Raw genomic sequence first — 17117 nt, 5'->3', positions numbered from 1 at the left:
AGGGTCATGGGCCGGGATCACAGCCGGATTTTGCTGTGGGCCTCCCACATACAGAATCCTACTTGTTCGTGTGAGCTCGGCCTTTCCGTAACCGCAGCTTTGCATTTATAAATTATAAATAACAAAGGCAAACATAGCATGACGTACATATAATAATGTTTATTATCACATAAGTACAAACTTGCAGCATCAAACATTTTCTATAACTCTCCTAGATGTCAACCAATGTATGGACTTCCAATTAGTGCTAGCCATACATATAGGGAAATAATACATATTTAGAGGCACCCAAGACCAACTGTGATGAGTATAGAGAGTGTACATGCCAGCTTACATGCTCACTGCAGACCACAGAGGTACAGAGTATGTCGGCCAAACTCCTTGATTTCGGCTGGTCCGGCCAATCATCCCTGAGACTCTCTCCAATGGCAGATGTCAAGGGAGATAAGAATTAAGTAGTTGGGTTTTAGCAGCCTGAATCCTTTTGTTCTTGTGCGAGGTGTCTGACAGCAGATATTCCGCTCTCTACATTGAGAATAGATATACACTTTGCTGAGCTGTGTTCATGGGGCTGTTGGGGGAGATAGCTGTTAACTATATGAGTGCTCAGTCTCTCATCTATCTAATGTCTATGGGCAGCTTTACTCAAAAAGAAAATGCATACATGGCAGGGATCCTCAACTTTTACCCACTGGGGTCTCGCCAACTTGAACATAGTGATCCCTAGACCTCAACATTAGTTAAAATCCATGCTTAAACCAGAGATTGGTGTAGCATATGATTACTTCTGTCAAAACTGACACTTCACATGTGCTTCATCAATAGCAACTTATACTGATACAAGTTCTATATTCTTTTCATTATTATTGCTATTATTGCTGCTGGTCTTTGACTAGCTATAAGGTAGGCTGCAGAATTTAAGATATGCAATTCTATGTCTCAAAGCAAATATGAACAAACTCAAAAAAGTCTTCCTGTCGATGCTTTTAACATTGAATTATTTTCTAACTATATGTGTTGGCTGGACAGCTTGCATAACTGCAAGGAAAATTCGAGTTTATAGGATTTGTTGCTGGCAAAAAGATAAAGGTCTACATTGTGACTCAAGGAGAGATGGAAATAATGACAGTAATTGTGTTACATTCTGCAAGTTTGTGACTAAAGTAAAGATGTCTGACTTGTACACACAATGGACCTCAGTTATGAAAGGCAAATTGTGAAGTTGAGTACATTAAAGAAATGTATCTTGAATGCCATAAGTGCACTAAGAAGGTGTAGAACAAGGCGGTGGACATTCAGAAGTTGCAAAATGTTGCATAAGTTTGCTGTAGGGACCAAAACTTGCAATGTGCGGCTAGAAAAGCTCCACAGGTTCCCGCAATAATAACATATATAGGTGTCATGAATGTACATTGTTTGCCTTTTATGACAGAGGGTCCGTGGGGCAAACAATTTGTGAGGAGAACTAATGACCAACAAACTTGTCACATGATTACTTGATGACTGCTATGGCATGGTTATTGTTCAATCCACAAAATGCTTGCCTCTTCAGCAGTTCTCGTCTACGGTATCTTAATACTTACACCATGAATCCCATGTAATTCATGCAAACATAAAAACTGATTATTCATTAACGCAATTGCAAATATTTGCAATTCGGATTATAGTTTTTACCTCTTAAATTAAGCCAGTACTGTATCTCACCCCTGACGTAACATGCAGAGAAGGATACAAAGCAGATCCCATTGATAAACTTGCATGCATACCACCATGAACCATTTTCCACAGATCTTCTTTTTCACATCTTACCAGAGATCACACCAGCTGTCAGTGTGGCAGCAACTGGCGACTGCCGTTCACTCACGTTGGAAAGAAATCTAAATAGTAACCCGTCTCTTGCCATGGCAAACAGAATTCGGGGGAGAGGAAACATAGAGCCCAGCAGGCTAGAATAGAAAAATGACGGATGTTGAAAAGCTGCTTTTTGCACTAAAGAACTACACGGGTGTAAAGTCAGCGAGGCCAAAGTGAGAGTGTTTAAAGAAGCGATGAGAACTTATTTACCCTTGACTACCACATGAAAGGTCTAAAGTTAGAATTTTGTCAAAATGATCAATATCGTTGGTACATGTGGTTTTCAAGGTTACACGGTTAAATCTGTTCATGACAAAAGAATAAAGTAGACTTTTTAAAAGTAGATTCAGGATATGAAATTGGTTAAAGAATGTTGACAGGTTTGAGGAGTCAGAACAAACAAACATAAGAAACCAAACTGTAATGTCACCAATAATACAATCTACATTAACATGTCCCCATTAGTTTGTGCTATTTAGTCCTGAGCGGTCTCACCTGCCACTGCACCAGACGAGAGGGTGGCAATTACTGGGGTCTTCGTCTTGGGACTGATCTGAGCTAGAGATTTGAAAAGCAACCCATCCTCCGCCATAGCATAGATTACACGAGGCATTGGGAAAATGGATCCGAGCAGACTGAATAAAAAGCAAACACATGCAACACAGCAAAACACCGGTCATGCAAGATTGTGAGAGAGAAATTAATTGCTAATTACAGTCAAGAAGCCACCACCATAGTATACAAAGCCTTGAGATTCTAAACAGTTAATAGAGCTAGTAGACTAGAGCGTTAACCCTACACCCAGATAATTGCCCTCAAGTACATATACAGTATTATTGCCTGTTGACCATTTATAGTCAAGCAATGAAGCTGTGAGTGATCTGCATATCTAAAAACATTGATGCAGCATGCAGGGGGCACTCTTTATCCTTTTGACCATTGAAAACAAAGTTTTACCCTTCTGCTTAAAGATGTTTGCCACCTAATTTTTTTTAGAAAAATCTTGTTAATGCTGCTGGTTGAGATGAGGAACGGCATGAGGTGACTGCTGCCAGGCCTCTTTCCCTATCTCTGCAGTCAGTCAAGTGCCAACCCTACTTTCAGCTAGTAGACAAATCATAGCACACCACAAAAAGAAAAAAGAGGCTGCACACCCAAGAGTTCATTAACACATACAGTTACACCTCCCCAAAACACCACCCCTCTAAATCCAGACCAGATTGCTTATAACATGTTTTCAATTTTGTCATACATTATGCATACCGGTCATCATCTTTGAGAAAATCAGCCCATGAAAGACCATTTCTCAATGCAATTTTAGGTGATAGTTTCAAAAACCTTTGACTGTATATAATCATTTATTAAAGAGGTTGTCCAGGACTTTTAACCCATCATGGGGTTAGTTCAGCAGTAGTTGATTAGTGGGGTCCACCAATTGCCTGGGCCCACTGTAAGTGTGGACAGTGTTGGAAGCAGATAGTGCTGTCAACATGGCAGCGGCCCGGTTTAGCACTCCAGGCACAGCTGTCATTGAATTCAATGGGAATTGTGTCTGCATTACCAAACCGGACTGCTTCAGTCTGGGCAGTGCTATCTGTTCACACTGACCACGGCCTCAGGGATCAGCTGAGCAGTGAGGATCTGAGCAGCGGACCCCAACGGTAAACTGTTGATGAACTGTCCTGAAGATAGGTCATCAATAGTAAAAGTCAAGGACAATTCCTTTAAGCTTTAGATATATGAAATAACAATATATTACATAACATCAGATGAAATGAACAAACCAGTGGACAGAGATGTCAGAGCCCTAATTATTTACTGCAACAACAGAAAGTGCTCTCTGATGCCTAACCGAGCTAGTGGATATTATATACCTATCAGAATGGAAATAGTTGCTTTCACATCTGCGTTGGGAGTCCCGGTCGGAGGTTCTGTCACAGATATGGCTCAAAAAAAAGTGCTGCCATCCAAAAGCTGGGTGGAAAGCGGACGGACCCGATTACAGTAAATGGAGGCACCCGGTTCTCTTCGGTTCCGTTCTGAGATACAGCAGGAATATGGAACCCCAAGCGCAGATGTGAACCATGCTAACATTAATTTTATCAGTTTTACACAATTAAATCCCATGCGGCAACATCTGTATCAGGCCAGTCTCACATGACCGGATTTGAATTGCGGATTCACAACCGTATGATCCGCGGTATTACGCAGTTCAATCAAATACATATTACACAATTCCGTTCACATTAGTGGGTCGGAATTGCGTAATCTGCTCACGGAATATAAAGCACAGCATGTTGTATTTTACTGTGGAATCTGCAACCATAGAGCCCATTGTGCTCTATGGTCACAGATATACCTGCAGCCATACACTATTACATTGCAACGGCGTTGGAAATACAAAAAAAAAGCTGTACTCGGACATACGCAATACAGTTATGCACTGCACACAGAGTCACCGGCCAGGCTTACTGTACCGCTATATCTGCCCTGTATAAGGCCATATATATATATTCATTAATCACATAATCACAGCTCCCACAGCACATACATTACCCATAAATACATGCAGTGAAGCTTGTCTAAAAACCATCTCTTTGGGAAGACTATTGCCTTATCTGCGACGACCACTTTTGAATGCAATTCTGAGTGGTCGCCTCCATGAGGTTCCACTGCATAACGCGAGTACCCCAGTAGAGTAGTATTAAAATGATAATGCACATACAAAGTACATGGCCAAGGAAAACATATTTCTAGACATGCCAGCTTAGTCGTAGGCAGAAGGGTAAAAAAAGGTAAGTCCTCGAAAGTGTTATCCTCCGAATAGCTTCGTCAGAAAAACCAATATTGTAATACAGGAATTGCCGTACAGGATTTGTGTGGGACTGCTACTTCAGGCATCCGAGTGCATGTATTACTATCTCTGTCCACTGGTTTATCCATTTTATCTGATGTTATATAGCATACCATACTTATTTCATATTTGGGAAGCATGATAACTGATATATTTTGTGTATACTCTCGGGCAAGCAGCCTCTTTCTTGGTGTGCTATACAGGATGTGTCCTCACATAATTTTTGGAGGCGTTGTATAAGTATTTTGAATAACCAAATCATGTCTGACAGCAGCATGTCCCAACGAGTAGGTCTCAAATTACTTCAACTAAAGACAAGAATATTTTTTATTGAACTTGAGGGCATAGAAGAAGCAATGAGGCTTGGCAGAGTATAACCTATAACCTTCTCAGACTTTAGCTTTTATTATATTTCATAAGGGTAAATTTAAGCAGAGAACCTCTTTCAGTATCCCCAACGGGTCATAATTGAAAGTCTCCATCTTTGGCAAAATAGGTTATTGAAGCTGTCCATGAAGCTTATTGCCGGCCCAAGTGGTGACATCATTTACTGAAGGACAATAATCTCCCAATAACACTGGTTTTATGGTGAACATGATCACTTTTTTGTGCAATCCGTTAATATACTTATAATTAAAGGAGTCCTCCAAATATGAACTGTTGGGAACTTCAGGCCTGAATTTGATCTAGAGCGCACATGGTAAGAACATTGGCTATATGACCATGTGGCCAAAGCATAGGTAGCGAAAACATCATATAATACGCTGCACCAAATGCAGAATGTTTTCCCATTTATTATTCTTGTTACGGCAAAAGCACATTCAGTGAGATTTACTAGATTGTCGCTTCTGCTATGCAAACATAAAATACTGAGAACCACTTGATGTATGCCAAATGCACAAACTAACAAGTAAAAAGGATCATATTCTTATAAGAATACTCAACCAGATTTCCTTTAAGCAAACCTATACAAATCGGCGATGGAATAATTTCTCCACAGGGTCAACTGTAAGTCAATATCCAATTAATGGTACTATGGAGGAATTATGCGATCACTGATTTACATAACTTTTTCCCAGGGAGCTTTGCAAAGCTCATATAAGACTCCCTACACCATTGTGGTGTTCTCCATAAGTGGAAACATTACAATCCCATGGACTTAAAGCAAACCTGAGGATGCTGCTATATGAGCAGGGGGAGCCGCGCAAATTGTTATAAAGTTTTGATGGAAAAGACTTTGTATATATTGCTATATATTAATTTATTTAGGCCTTAGTCAGACGGGCGTTTTTTGCCGCGATTTGCGGATCGCATGACGGATGCGCATCCGCAAATCGCGTGACCGGTGCGCGCAAGTCGCCCGAAAATCGCCCGAAAATCTGCTCCTAGCCGCGTTTCATTAGAAACGGGCCGGAGCTGTCCAGCGCATTGCATTCAATGGAGACGGCAATACAGCCGTCTCCATTGAAAGCAATGCGCTGCGGGCGAGCCCGGGATGAATTGTCGGTAAGGGCTTAAATATATAAGCCCTTCCCGGCAATTCATCCTAAAATGTGTTAAAATAAAAAAAAATTGCGTTCTCACCTTCTGCCTGCAGCTCCGGGCAGCCGTCCTGCAGTGGGTGTGAAGGGGGTGTGAGTCAGACCTGCCCCCTGATTGGCTCAGCGCTGAGCCAATCAGAGGCATGCCTCACTCACACCCATTCATGAATTCATGAATGGATGTGAGTCAGACCTGCCCCTGATTGGCTCAGCGCTGAGAGGCAGCAGTCACTCACCCATTCATGAATTCATGAATGGGTGTGTGAGTGAAACCGGCCTCTGATTGGTCAGGGCTGTGACCAATCAGAGGCAGATCATTCAGCAGGCGGGGATTTTAAAGCCCCGCCGGCTGAATAGTGCCGAGAAGCAGTTCAGGAGAACTGACAGCGGCCGCGGCTGGACTCCGGCTGCAGCGGAAAGGTGAGTATACAATTTTTTTTTATTTTAACACATTTTAGCATGAATTGCAGGGAAGGGTTTATATATTTAACCCCTTCCCGACAATTAACCCCGCGCACGCCGGCAGCCCATTGCTTTCAATGGAGCGGCTGTATTGCCGCTCCATTGAATTCAATGGGCAAACATCGTTCTTCTCTGCCACAGCTGTTACAGCTGTGGCAGAGAAGAATGATTTGTCTTCTATATGTTCTCAATGGGGTCGGCGCTGCTGCCGCCGGCCCCATTGAGCGCATATACAGAAGCGAACAGGAATCGCAGATCGCAGATAGGTGCGATCTGCGATTTTTTGTTCTATAATTTTTCGGACGAGCGCATAAAAAGCGCTCATGTGTCCGATACCATTGCGAAGCAATGGTTTTAAAAAATCGCCGGACGCATGCGCATGCGCAAATCGCGGCAAAAAACGCCCGTCTGACTAAGCCCTTAGATTGAATCTAGTGGGCAGAGTGATTGATGACCTTCCCTGTATTAGCAAGAAGAATTCAGTTATCCAGTAGGATCAATCACTAAAACAGGCATTTCAGGAGAGGTAATAGCTACTTTTTAAAGGGGTTGTTTAGGAAATGAACAAAGTGGCTGTAATCTGCAGACTCTTCCTGGAATGCAACTAGGATGGGCTGATGAGACTTTTGAGGGAGGGGGGGTGGTGATAGTGGTCTCGGTAACAGGAACAAACAGTTTGTTGTTAGGCTCTATGCCCCACCCATTGCTCCACCCCTGCTTAGGGGAGCAATGATTTAAATGGGTTGGCCACTCTAAGTGCGCACTGTCAATTTTTTTTGACTATCCAGCACCCGCACAAGCACAGAAGAAACTAGAACATGAGCAGTGGCTTTCACTGGAGATTGCAGACGGATGTCTCCTATCATATATATGGATGGAGCGGTGCACTAGCAGGGGGCAGAGAGACATGTGAAATGGGGGATAGCTTCACAAAGAAATAAAACAGGGGAGAACATCTAAAACAAATGTATTAGCATGTTCACAATTCTGAAATTCAAGATTTAGAGTGGCCAGCCCCTTTAAATGAATAAAATACAAGTTCCACTAAATCTTTAACTATAAAAAGTTATCTCCTATCCTATTGGCCAGATGGGAATACCCGTTTGATTTATTACCTGCTCCCATTTTACTGCACAGCTAAACAGATTTGCTCTTCATGGGTCTGTAAAAGCTTGGTGACGCCGCTCATAGGAGCTGTTTTGGCTGAACATGAACAACTTGTTGGCTGATAGGAAAAATAAAGGACTTAATTTAAAGAACAGGGTACAGGAATGTAAAGGTACCGTCAGCCAGGGTGTTATGATCCCCAGCACTTTAATTCTTTCAAGCACAGTCGATGCAAGTGTTCTGGAGGCGGTTCATCTTTCTTAAGGGTCCATTGAGTTATTGCACAGCTCTGATGAACAGCTGTAGCTCCAACGAGAAGACCACTACAACTCTCAGTCAGAGCTGTGTAACGGTATAGTGGACAGAACACGCAAGGAAGATGGCTCACCTCCAGAGCACTTGAGGCGGTGGTGACTCTCAGGCAAATCAGTTATTTTCCTCAGTGCTGGGGATGGAGAGATGGTAACTTACTGGCTAAAGGTACTTTTACACCCTTCTCCTCTGCCCCTTACATAGCACTATTAGTAGTTTTACATCAGCAAAACTGTTGACAGACTCCCTTTTGGCATATCCACCTCTGAGACCCCCAAGTTCAATGATCCTCATTTGCAAATTCCCAGCTGGAGCTTTGTCCATGTGACTGAAATTGAAGGGCGAGTGCTGCGTGTTTAGCTCTTTCTGTATCAGTGGGCAAGTGCAGTCACCTCTGTTGAGTCCATTGAAAACTCGGGCAGCTGTGAGTCTACAAACGGCTCATTATTTATATACATTTGATGCAGTTATTTTAAAGCATAGAATTTATTAAATTAGGTTCCCAGTCAACGATTGTGAAGACTGTAACTGAAGGATTGTTGTTTGTTATGTATGTCTATTGTACAGAGTCAATGCAAATATACACCAGTCAACCATAGCAATAAAACTACCTCCCTAAAATGGTGTAGGTCCACCTCATGCCACCAAAACCGCTCTGACCCTTCATGGATTCTGTAAGATCTCTTCCGCCATTCTCTTGTAATCAGCACCAAGATGTTATCAACAGATTCTGTTGGTCCTGTAAGTTGTGATATGGGGCCTCCATCTATTGGACTTTTTTTTCCCAGTACATTGGACAAATGCTCGATCGCACTGACATTTTGGAGAATTTTTGAAGGCCAACACCTTGAACTTTTTGGCGTGTTCCTCTAACTAATCCTAAACATTTTATCAGTGTGGCAGGGAGCATTGTCCTGCTAAAAGTGTGCACAGCTATTAAATAATACTCTTGCCACAAAGAGATTAGCATGGGAATGATGGCAGGTCTATGCTACGCAGACCCATAAACAGTGAGCTGCAATGCATTGTGTACTTCAACACCTTCCTATAATAGCTAGCAGCAATTTTTTCAGCAATTTTTTTACAGTAACTCTTTTGTAGAATTGGAACAGATGGACTCGCTTTTTCTCCCCATGCACATGAGCCTTGGGCACCCTTAAGCCCATTACCGATCCACTGGTTGTCCATTATTGGACCGTTTTTGGTACAATAAGTACCAATAACCAGATACTTGGAACGGGTACAAGACCTGTCGTTTTGGAGATGCTCTGACCCAGTTATCTAGCAATCACAATTTGAACTATGTCACAGTCGCTCAGGTCCTTAAAGGGGTGGTCTCGCGAAACCAAGTGGGGTTATACACTTCTGTATGGCCATATTAATGCACTTTGTAATATACATCGTGCATTAAATATGAGCCATACAGAAGTTATTCACTTACCTGCTCCGTTGCTAGCGTCCTCGTCTCCATGGTTCCGTCTAAATTCGCTGGCAGCTTGCTTTTTTAGACGCGCTTGCGCAGTCCGGTCTTCTCCTTTCAGCACGAGCCGCTTCAGTGTGCTCCCCGCTACAGCTCTTCTGCGCATGCGCAGATGAGCTGTCACTGCTCGGGAGCGCGCTGGAGCGGCCATTCTGTACCATCCTCTGTTAGAGGAAGGTGCAGAGCTGCCCAGCTGTCCGGAGAAGCCGTCCAGGTAAGTGATGGGCCGGGGGGGCTGCCGCTGCGCTGGGGGGGCTGTCGTCGCTGTCGCTGCGCCGGGGGGGGCTGTCGCTAGGCCGGGGGGGCTGCCGCTGCGATGGGGGGGGCTGTCGCTAGGCCGGGGGGGCTGCCGCTGCGATGGGGGGGGGCTGTCGCTAGGCCGGGGGAACTAGCGCTAGGCCGGGGGAACTAGCGCTAGGCCGGGGGGGGGCTGTCGCTAGGCCGGGGGGGCTGCCGCTGCGATGGGGGGGGCTGTCGCTAGGCCGGGGGAACTAGCGCTAGGCCGGGGGGGGCTGTCGCTAGGCCGGGGGGGGCTGTCGCTGCGATGGGGGGGCTGTCGCTAGGCCGGGGGGGCTGTCGCTGCGATGGGGGGGCTGTCGCTAGGCCGGGGGAACTAGCTCCGGGGCCTTCACCTGGGCTCCGGAACCTAGCGCTGGGCTCCGGGGCCTTCACCTGGGCTGAGGGTCTAGCGCTGGGGAGCCGGGGGCTAGCGCCGGTTACCTGCTGCCTGGCGGTGGGTGACTGGTCGGCGGCTGCGGGGCGTCCGGTTGCCATGGAGATTACAAGCATTTGAATTCCCCGCCTCCAGAGATGACGTCATCAACAGAATCACGTGACTGGCGTCTCGGGAGCGCGCACGTCGGGCTGAAGCAAGGGCTGTACACTTTGGGAGAAGAACCGGCGGCCATCTTTGGAAAAGTTTTTAAAAGTTGCTGAAACGCTGGAACAGTGAGTAGAAACCGGCTTTAAAAGTCATTTAAACGGGTGCTTAGTTTTGTATGCTGAATAAGGGGGACTGGGCAAAAAAAAAAACTCACTGCTTCCTCGAGACATCTCCTTTAAGCTTGCCTGTTTTTCCTGCTTCCAACGCATCAACTTCAAGAACTGACTGTTCCCTTATGTTGCTTAATATCTCCATATATCCTTTTCCTTGACAAGTGCCATTGTCATAAGATAATTCTACACTTCTCTGCCGGGGGTTTTAATGTTATAGCTGATTGGTGTATGTGGTAACCCTTTTTATAGTGAAATAGACATGCATATGTTCATAAAGTCAGTCAGAGCATGAGACTGTTATCTCCACGTTGCAAGACACATATATTGTATTTAACAGTGCGGCTGATTACTAGCACAAGGCACTTTGTAGTTATTGATTCTAGGAGTTTACCTGGTTGATAGCGCACAGAGAGACCCGACGGCCACCACGTATTTAGCAGGGCCCCAGCCAACATATTGAAAGGCAACAGGAAGAGGACTTTTCTCATCTAACAGGTAGTAAGGCATCATTAAGGTCAAGGCTGCTGATACACCAAAATACGCCATAAAGCACACTAGCAGGGAGGTCACGATTCCAATGGGTATTGCTCTTTGTGGATTTCGCACTTCCTCTCCTGCAGACAAACAGGTAAAAGTACATGTGAGAGAGATGTTGTGATCACTGTCAACACATGATCCATACAGCACATATGTGATCTCCGTGCTTCACTATATGTAATATTAGAATATTATACAAAAGGTTTCCAAGCATAAACTGAAGTCTAATCAGGAGATGCATTTACACATGTCATGTTAAGGGCTTAGTCAAACGGGCGGTGATCTGCGCATATTTCCGCGTGGAAAAGCGCTTGCACCACATGCGGACAAATATCCGCATGACCAGCTCCATTGCCAGCCATATGTTCTTTTTCTGGTAGGTGTGAATATTCGTCCACACCTGCTGTGTGGGCAGTTTTCCACGTGGAAATACGCGTGGATCGCCGCCCGTGTGACTGAGCCCTAAGGTGTTATATAGAACAAACTGATGAGGACACATTATAGAATTAAAGCTAACCACTATATCCTGGGCTTCTTTGGCTACAAACCTCCTCTGACTTGTAACAAGGCGTACATAGGGTAGACCACAGAAAAGTAGCCCACCTCTGACAATACTGAGGCAGGTAGAATTAGATACTAAGGCAAGTGGATTGTTTTTTCCAAAGCTTTATCGATTTATCCACATGTTCCAGCACTTTAACACTTTCTGCTGAGACGTGCAAGGACAGCAGTGTGAGAGAGGGAGAGAAAGAAAAAAAAACACTCGGCACCCGACAGGTCCATTGACTTCGAGGGGTTCGTTACTCGAACAGAGCTCTCGAATATTACAAAAAGCTCGGCTCGAATAACGAGCACCTGAGCTTTTCGGTACTCGCTCATCTCTAGCCATAACCCGTTGCGCACAGCTTGCGCTTCTGTATACAGTTCAGGAAACCGCGAGTTGGCATGTTGCCCCATCTTTTTGGAAAAAGCAGCACATTCTTTCTTCTGGTGTTTAGTTGGTTGTAAAACTGTTCAAACATATTCGGTACGGTTTTAGGTCCAGAGATTTCAACTCTCGATGAAACGTCATTTGTGTTACACCAACTTGATAGGACAGAATCAAAGTTGATGCTCGAAAGCTATTTGCAATCTGCTGTTGAATGTTACAGACGACTTTGGACGTCTGGACTAACGGAAGTCTAATTTTTTTCACGTTTGCGACGGACCCATTTTTACGTCCTTTCTGAACCAGAATCTGAATACAACATTTAGCAGTAGGCTTTGTACCTGGATACTTGTTGGCGAAGGCCTCTTGTGTTTCCTTAATTGATCCGGTTCGCACATAGCCTTCCAGGAACAACTTCTTGGATCAGATATATGAAAGTTGTCGAAAAGATGAGATAAAATGAAATTTTGCCGGGATTGCAGGCGGGCTACTTTTCTGTGGTCCACCCTGTGGTATACTTAAAGGGTTATACCCCATAATAATGGCTGAGATGGGAATACCTGTCTGTATGTAGTGGTCAGTGATGGCTGTGCTATGCTGCTTCCATAAGTCACATAGAAGTGAATGGGAAACAATGCAGCACTCTTCTAATTTACCTGATGTATATATGGTCCCACCATAAGCGCGTATTATCATGACAAGCCATTATATGCATTATATATTATAACACAATAATGCCATGCTCACATGGCTGTATGTGGAATCCGCTTACAGAGGCCCGCAGTGTATTCCAGCTGTGAGCCCGACTGTGACTCTGCATACAGCCGCCTAATGTACAGCGTATGACCGTGTACTCTCACAGCCAGTCATGCGCAGTGCAGCTTTTATTTTCGTTTATATTTCCAGCACCATTGACCAAGTACCCACAGCGCATAAGCAATGTATTTGTGTATGGGCTGTGGGTATATCCGCGACCATAGAGAACAGTGAGTGCTATGTTGCGGATTCTGCGGTAAAATAGAACATGCTGCGTTCTGTTTTTCGCGAACGGATAACCGAATTCCGACCAGCTAATGTGAGCGGAACTGTGTAATCCAATGCATTTCATTGATCCACGTATAACAGCGGAACAAATGCTCGCAGAATCCGCATTTCCTATCTGTTGGTGTGCGATCGGCCCAAGCGGGACATACCAGAGTTGATCAGTACATAGCTATACACTGTTGCTCCTGCATAGTTGCCACTTTCTGACTTTCTAGCCTGTGCTGTGATTCCAGCCAGCTTCGTTCAATAAGGCTATCAAGTACTCCACTAGCTATTTAAAGGTGGCATGCACATTACTAGTTCTTACCGGTCGTTGCAATGCAGTCAAATCCAACGAAGGCATAGAAGCAAGTAGCTGCGCCAGCCAGCATCCCAGTCATGCCATATGGCATGAAGCCTCCAGCTCCGTGTTTACTTGTCACATTTTCATATGACACATAGTTGCTGAGAGAAGACAGAATATTAATGTATTTATCAGCCACTTTATTTGTTTCATTTACTTTATGGAAAAATACTTGAAGCATCCCAGAAAGGTAGTAGAGTCATGTAGTGCATATTGATAGGTGGCGCATGACTGGACATAGACAATAATATGAGTAAATATAATAATAGTAAATACTGCATAGATTCAATGTATCCACTAGAGAGAAAAAAATCTGAATTGTAGAGATTGGAAACATTATATAATCACTGAATTATTTACTGGTGAAATATTTAAAGGTCTCCGCTAGAACAGGTTAGAAACTTTAACAAAGTGTAAAGATTTACAATAAACATGAGCCAAGAAATCAGCGCTCTTATCTTAAGTCTGCAGCCTACAGAACTGAATGTGTTCTACGGTACTTATATGTTATGTGGCAAGAGGGGCATATAAATGCTATATCAGCAGAGGAACTAAGAATCTGGTGTCGAGTGCTCATTAGAAATAAGATCATTGGTCAGGTCGGTTTTCAAAGCCAATTTTTCCCCTAAAATGGATAATAGTCCTTTTTAACATGGACAGTGCTAATTATCACTGATGATAACGATGAGCAGGTCAGTCATTCTCCTTTCCTCTGTGTACAGGGGCGGATTACCTGCTCAGTGCAGATGACCAATGACTAACAATATCACTCGTTTCCATACAGCTCTCATTGACTGACCCCGTTTGTACTAGGAGATGTGCAGCTGACCAGCGAGCATTGTATGCTTAACTAAACAGTATGATCAGCATTTGCTAGTTTACACAACCCGATTGTTAGCTGAATAAACGCCCCTAGGAACACTCAGACATGTGTAAAAGGATCTTAAAGGGAGTCTATAAGGAACATGTTGCCCTAACTGCAGGCATGATGATATAGGGCAGGAGGAGCCGAGCAGCTGTCTATATATGACAGGCCATTTACACGGGACGACTGTCAGCTGAACGATCTGCATGAGCGGGTGACGTCACCACTAGTTGTTAGCACTCGTGCAGATCGTTTAGACAGGCAGATCATCGTTAGGATTTGCTTACTTGTCATTAACTCCTCTCTCAGTGCTTCGCATTTTATGTCAAACACTGAGTGGAGGAGCATTTAAAGGCATCGATAAGTAAGTGAACGAACGATTATTTTTATACTGGTTTAAAGTGAGCAACAAACTAACAGTAAACGAATAGTGCACGATGGCTTTGCATTTAGACGTAATGATTATCGCCCATTTTCATTACGCGATAATTGTCCCATTTAAATACAGTGGTAGCTGTCAATCACTGCTAGGACCGCCCACTGGACTGTTCAGCTCAGAAGGAGCAGAGATGTAAATGACTATAATACAAGTTACACTGAATCTTTCCCCATCAAACTAGATATCAATCTGCTCAGCTCCTCCAGCTCTATAACGTCATACCTGCAGGTTGGTCCCCATGTCCGAGCAGACAGACTCCCTTCGATGCAAATGCCACCCCTTCAACTAAATGCTAAATTAGTTTATGTTAATTGGAGGGCTGAGGAATACGGTCGCTATGTAAATAACTTTTGACTGATATTTACGGTATGTTCATATGATGGATTTTTGCCTGGGAATTTGATGCAAAATCCATGCTGCTATGTGCTGAATCCACATCAGATTCTGCAGCAAACCTGCATCCCATTACATACAATCGGAATTTGTGCCGTAGTCCATACGTCGTAGACTTTTTCTGCATGTGAATTTTCAAATCTGCATGCAGAAAAAAAGTGCTAAATCCTGTGTGAATCCTTGACGCCCCCTCCCCTTCCCCCGTCCAAATCATCCTGACGGAAAGGTCGCGGGATCCACATCATCGCCTAGTGATGGTGCGGCATTATCTGCACATCTGCAGCTCAGATTAGGAAGTCTGCGGACAGGGGGTCACTGGCCGGGCACAGGGTCGGATCCCGCATGCGGAATACGCCTTGACCATGTGCAGGCAGCCTAAAGCAGTGCATAAAAGAGAGGGATGAGGGAGATGCAGCTGCAGTGTTTTAGTTCCTGATTGGCGCAGATTACACAGCACATCTCTTACATCACACCAGGAAGGGCCAACCCACTTAGGGAGCATGGAAAGAGAAAATGTGTATTTGCAGAAACAAGCAGAGAGAGACAACAATCACCCCAACACAGCTGTCTGTGCATGGTTACTTTCTTCTTTTGGAGAAGACTCTGGCTTTGGCTCACAATTCCCAGTCATTGTTACAAGGTTTGTTAAAAAATCGGACATTGACTTGCAAGAATTAGATTTTCAATAGGTGGCACTGTAGCGGCATTGTTCCATCTACCTATTTGCATATTTCTGAGGGGAGCATGCATGGCCTTATAAGCCTCCTCACACCTTCTAAGTGCTCTCCCTTAGGCCTCGGTCACACGGGCGTTTTTTCCTGCGATTTGCAGATCGCATGACGGATACGCATCCGCAAATTGCGTGACCAGGGCCGAAAAATCGCCCGAAAAATCTGCTCCTAGCCGCGTTTCATTAGAAACAGGCTGGAGCAGTGCAGCGCTGTCCAGCGCATTGAATTCAATGGAGCCGGCAATACAGCCGGCTCCATTGAAAGCAATGGGCTGCGGGCGATCTCACAATGAATTTTCGGGAAGGGCTTAAAAATATAAGCCCTTCCCTGAAATTCATCCAGAAATGTGTAAAAAGTAAAAAAAAAAAAATACTCACCTTGTCCCTGCAGACGGAGTTCAGCCGCGGCCGGCCGGCAGTTCTCCTGAACTGCTATGAGTAGTATTCAGCAGCCGGGGATTTAAAATCCCCGCTTGCTGAATGAGCTGCCCCTGATTGGTCCCTGCGCTGAGCCAATCAGAGGCAGCACTCACTCAACCATTCATGAATTCATGAATGGGTGCAATCAGAGGCAGCTCATTCAGCAGGCGGGGATTTTAAATCCCCAGCTGCTGAATACTACTCATAGCAGTTCAGGAGAACTGCCGGCCGGCCGCGGCTGAACTCCGTCTGCCGGGACAAGGTGAGTATATTTTTTTTTTTACTTTTTACACATTTCTGGATGAATTTCAGGGAAGGGATTATATTTTTAAGCCCTTCCCGAAAATTCATCGTGCGATCGCCAGCAGCCCATTGCTTTCAATGGAGCAGGCTGTATTGCCGACTCCATTGAATTCAATGGGCAAACATCGTTCTTCTCTGTCACAGCTGTTACAGCTGTGGCAGAGGAGAATGATTTGTCTAGTATATGTTCTCAATGGGGTCGGCGCTGCTGCCGCCGGCCCCATTGAGCGCATATAGAGAAGAGAACAGGAATCGCAGATCGCAGATAGGTGCGATCTGCGATTTCTGTTCTATAATTTATCGGACGAGCGCATAAAAAGCGCTCATGTATCCGATACCATTGCAAAGCAATGGTTTTATAAAATCGAACATCGCATGCGCAGATCGCACGGAAAATCGCCCGTGTGACCGAGGCCTTAGGATAGACTATACCCTTTCTAAGCCACGTCATAGGCCTTCCACCCAGCCAAGCCAGAAACCTACTGCACAATACCTTTCAATAGGTGGCT

At 44.6% G+C, this 17117-nt stretch overlaps 1 protein-coding gene across 6 annotated transcripts in view; it reads right to left on the bottom strand.

Moving 5' to 3' along the window:
* The window catches only part of SLC7A2 (solute carrier family 7 member 2), a 110460-nt gene that overhangs the window by 15740 nt on the left and 77603 nt on the right, over nt 1–17117 (bottom strand). For 5 of the 6 annotated variants that reach the window (XM_066573399.1, XM_066573395.1, XM_066573393.1 and 2 more), the window contains exons 5-7: nt 13423–13559; nt 10998–11220; nt 2350–2489 (exon numbers count right to left, since the gene is read on the bottom strand). In XM_066573399.1, coding sequence (XP_066429496.1) covers nt 2350–2489; nt 10998–11220; nt 13423–13559 — 500 coding nt within the window. Of the gene's footprint in view, nt 1–1809; nt 1947–2349; nt 2490–10997; nt 11221–13422; nt 13560–17117 lie in introns of all 6 variants that reach the window. The other variant, XM_066573394.1, reaches the window with a different exon arrangement.

The sequence above is a fragment of the Eleutherodactylus coqui genome, chromosome 7 (assembly GCF_035609145.1).
Source record: "Eleutherodactylus coqui strain aEleCoq1 chromosome 7, aEleCoq1.hap1, whole genome shotgun sequence".
NCBI lineage: Eukaryota > Metazoa > Chordata > Amphibia > Anura > Eleutherodactylidae > Eleutherodactylus > Eleutherodactylus coqui.
Note: the sequence above shows the minus strand (reverse complement) of the source record. Positions and strands in the feature narration are given on the sequence as shown.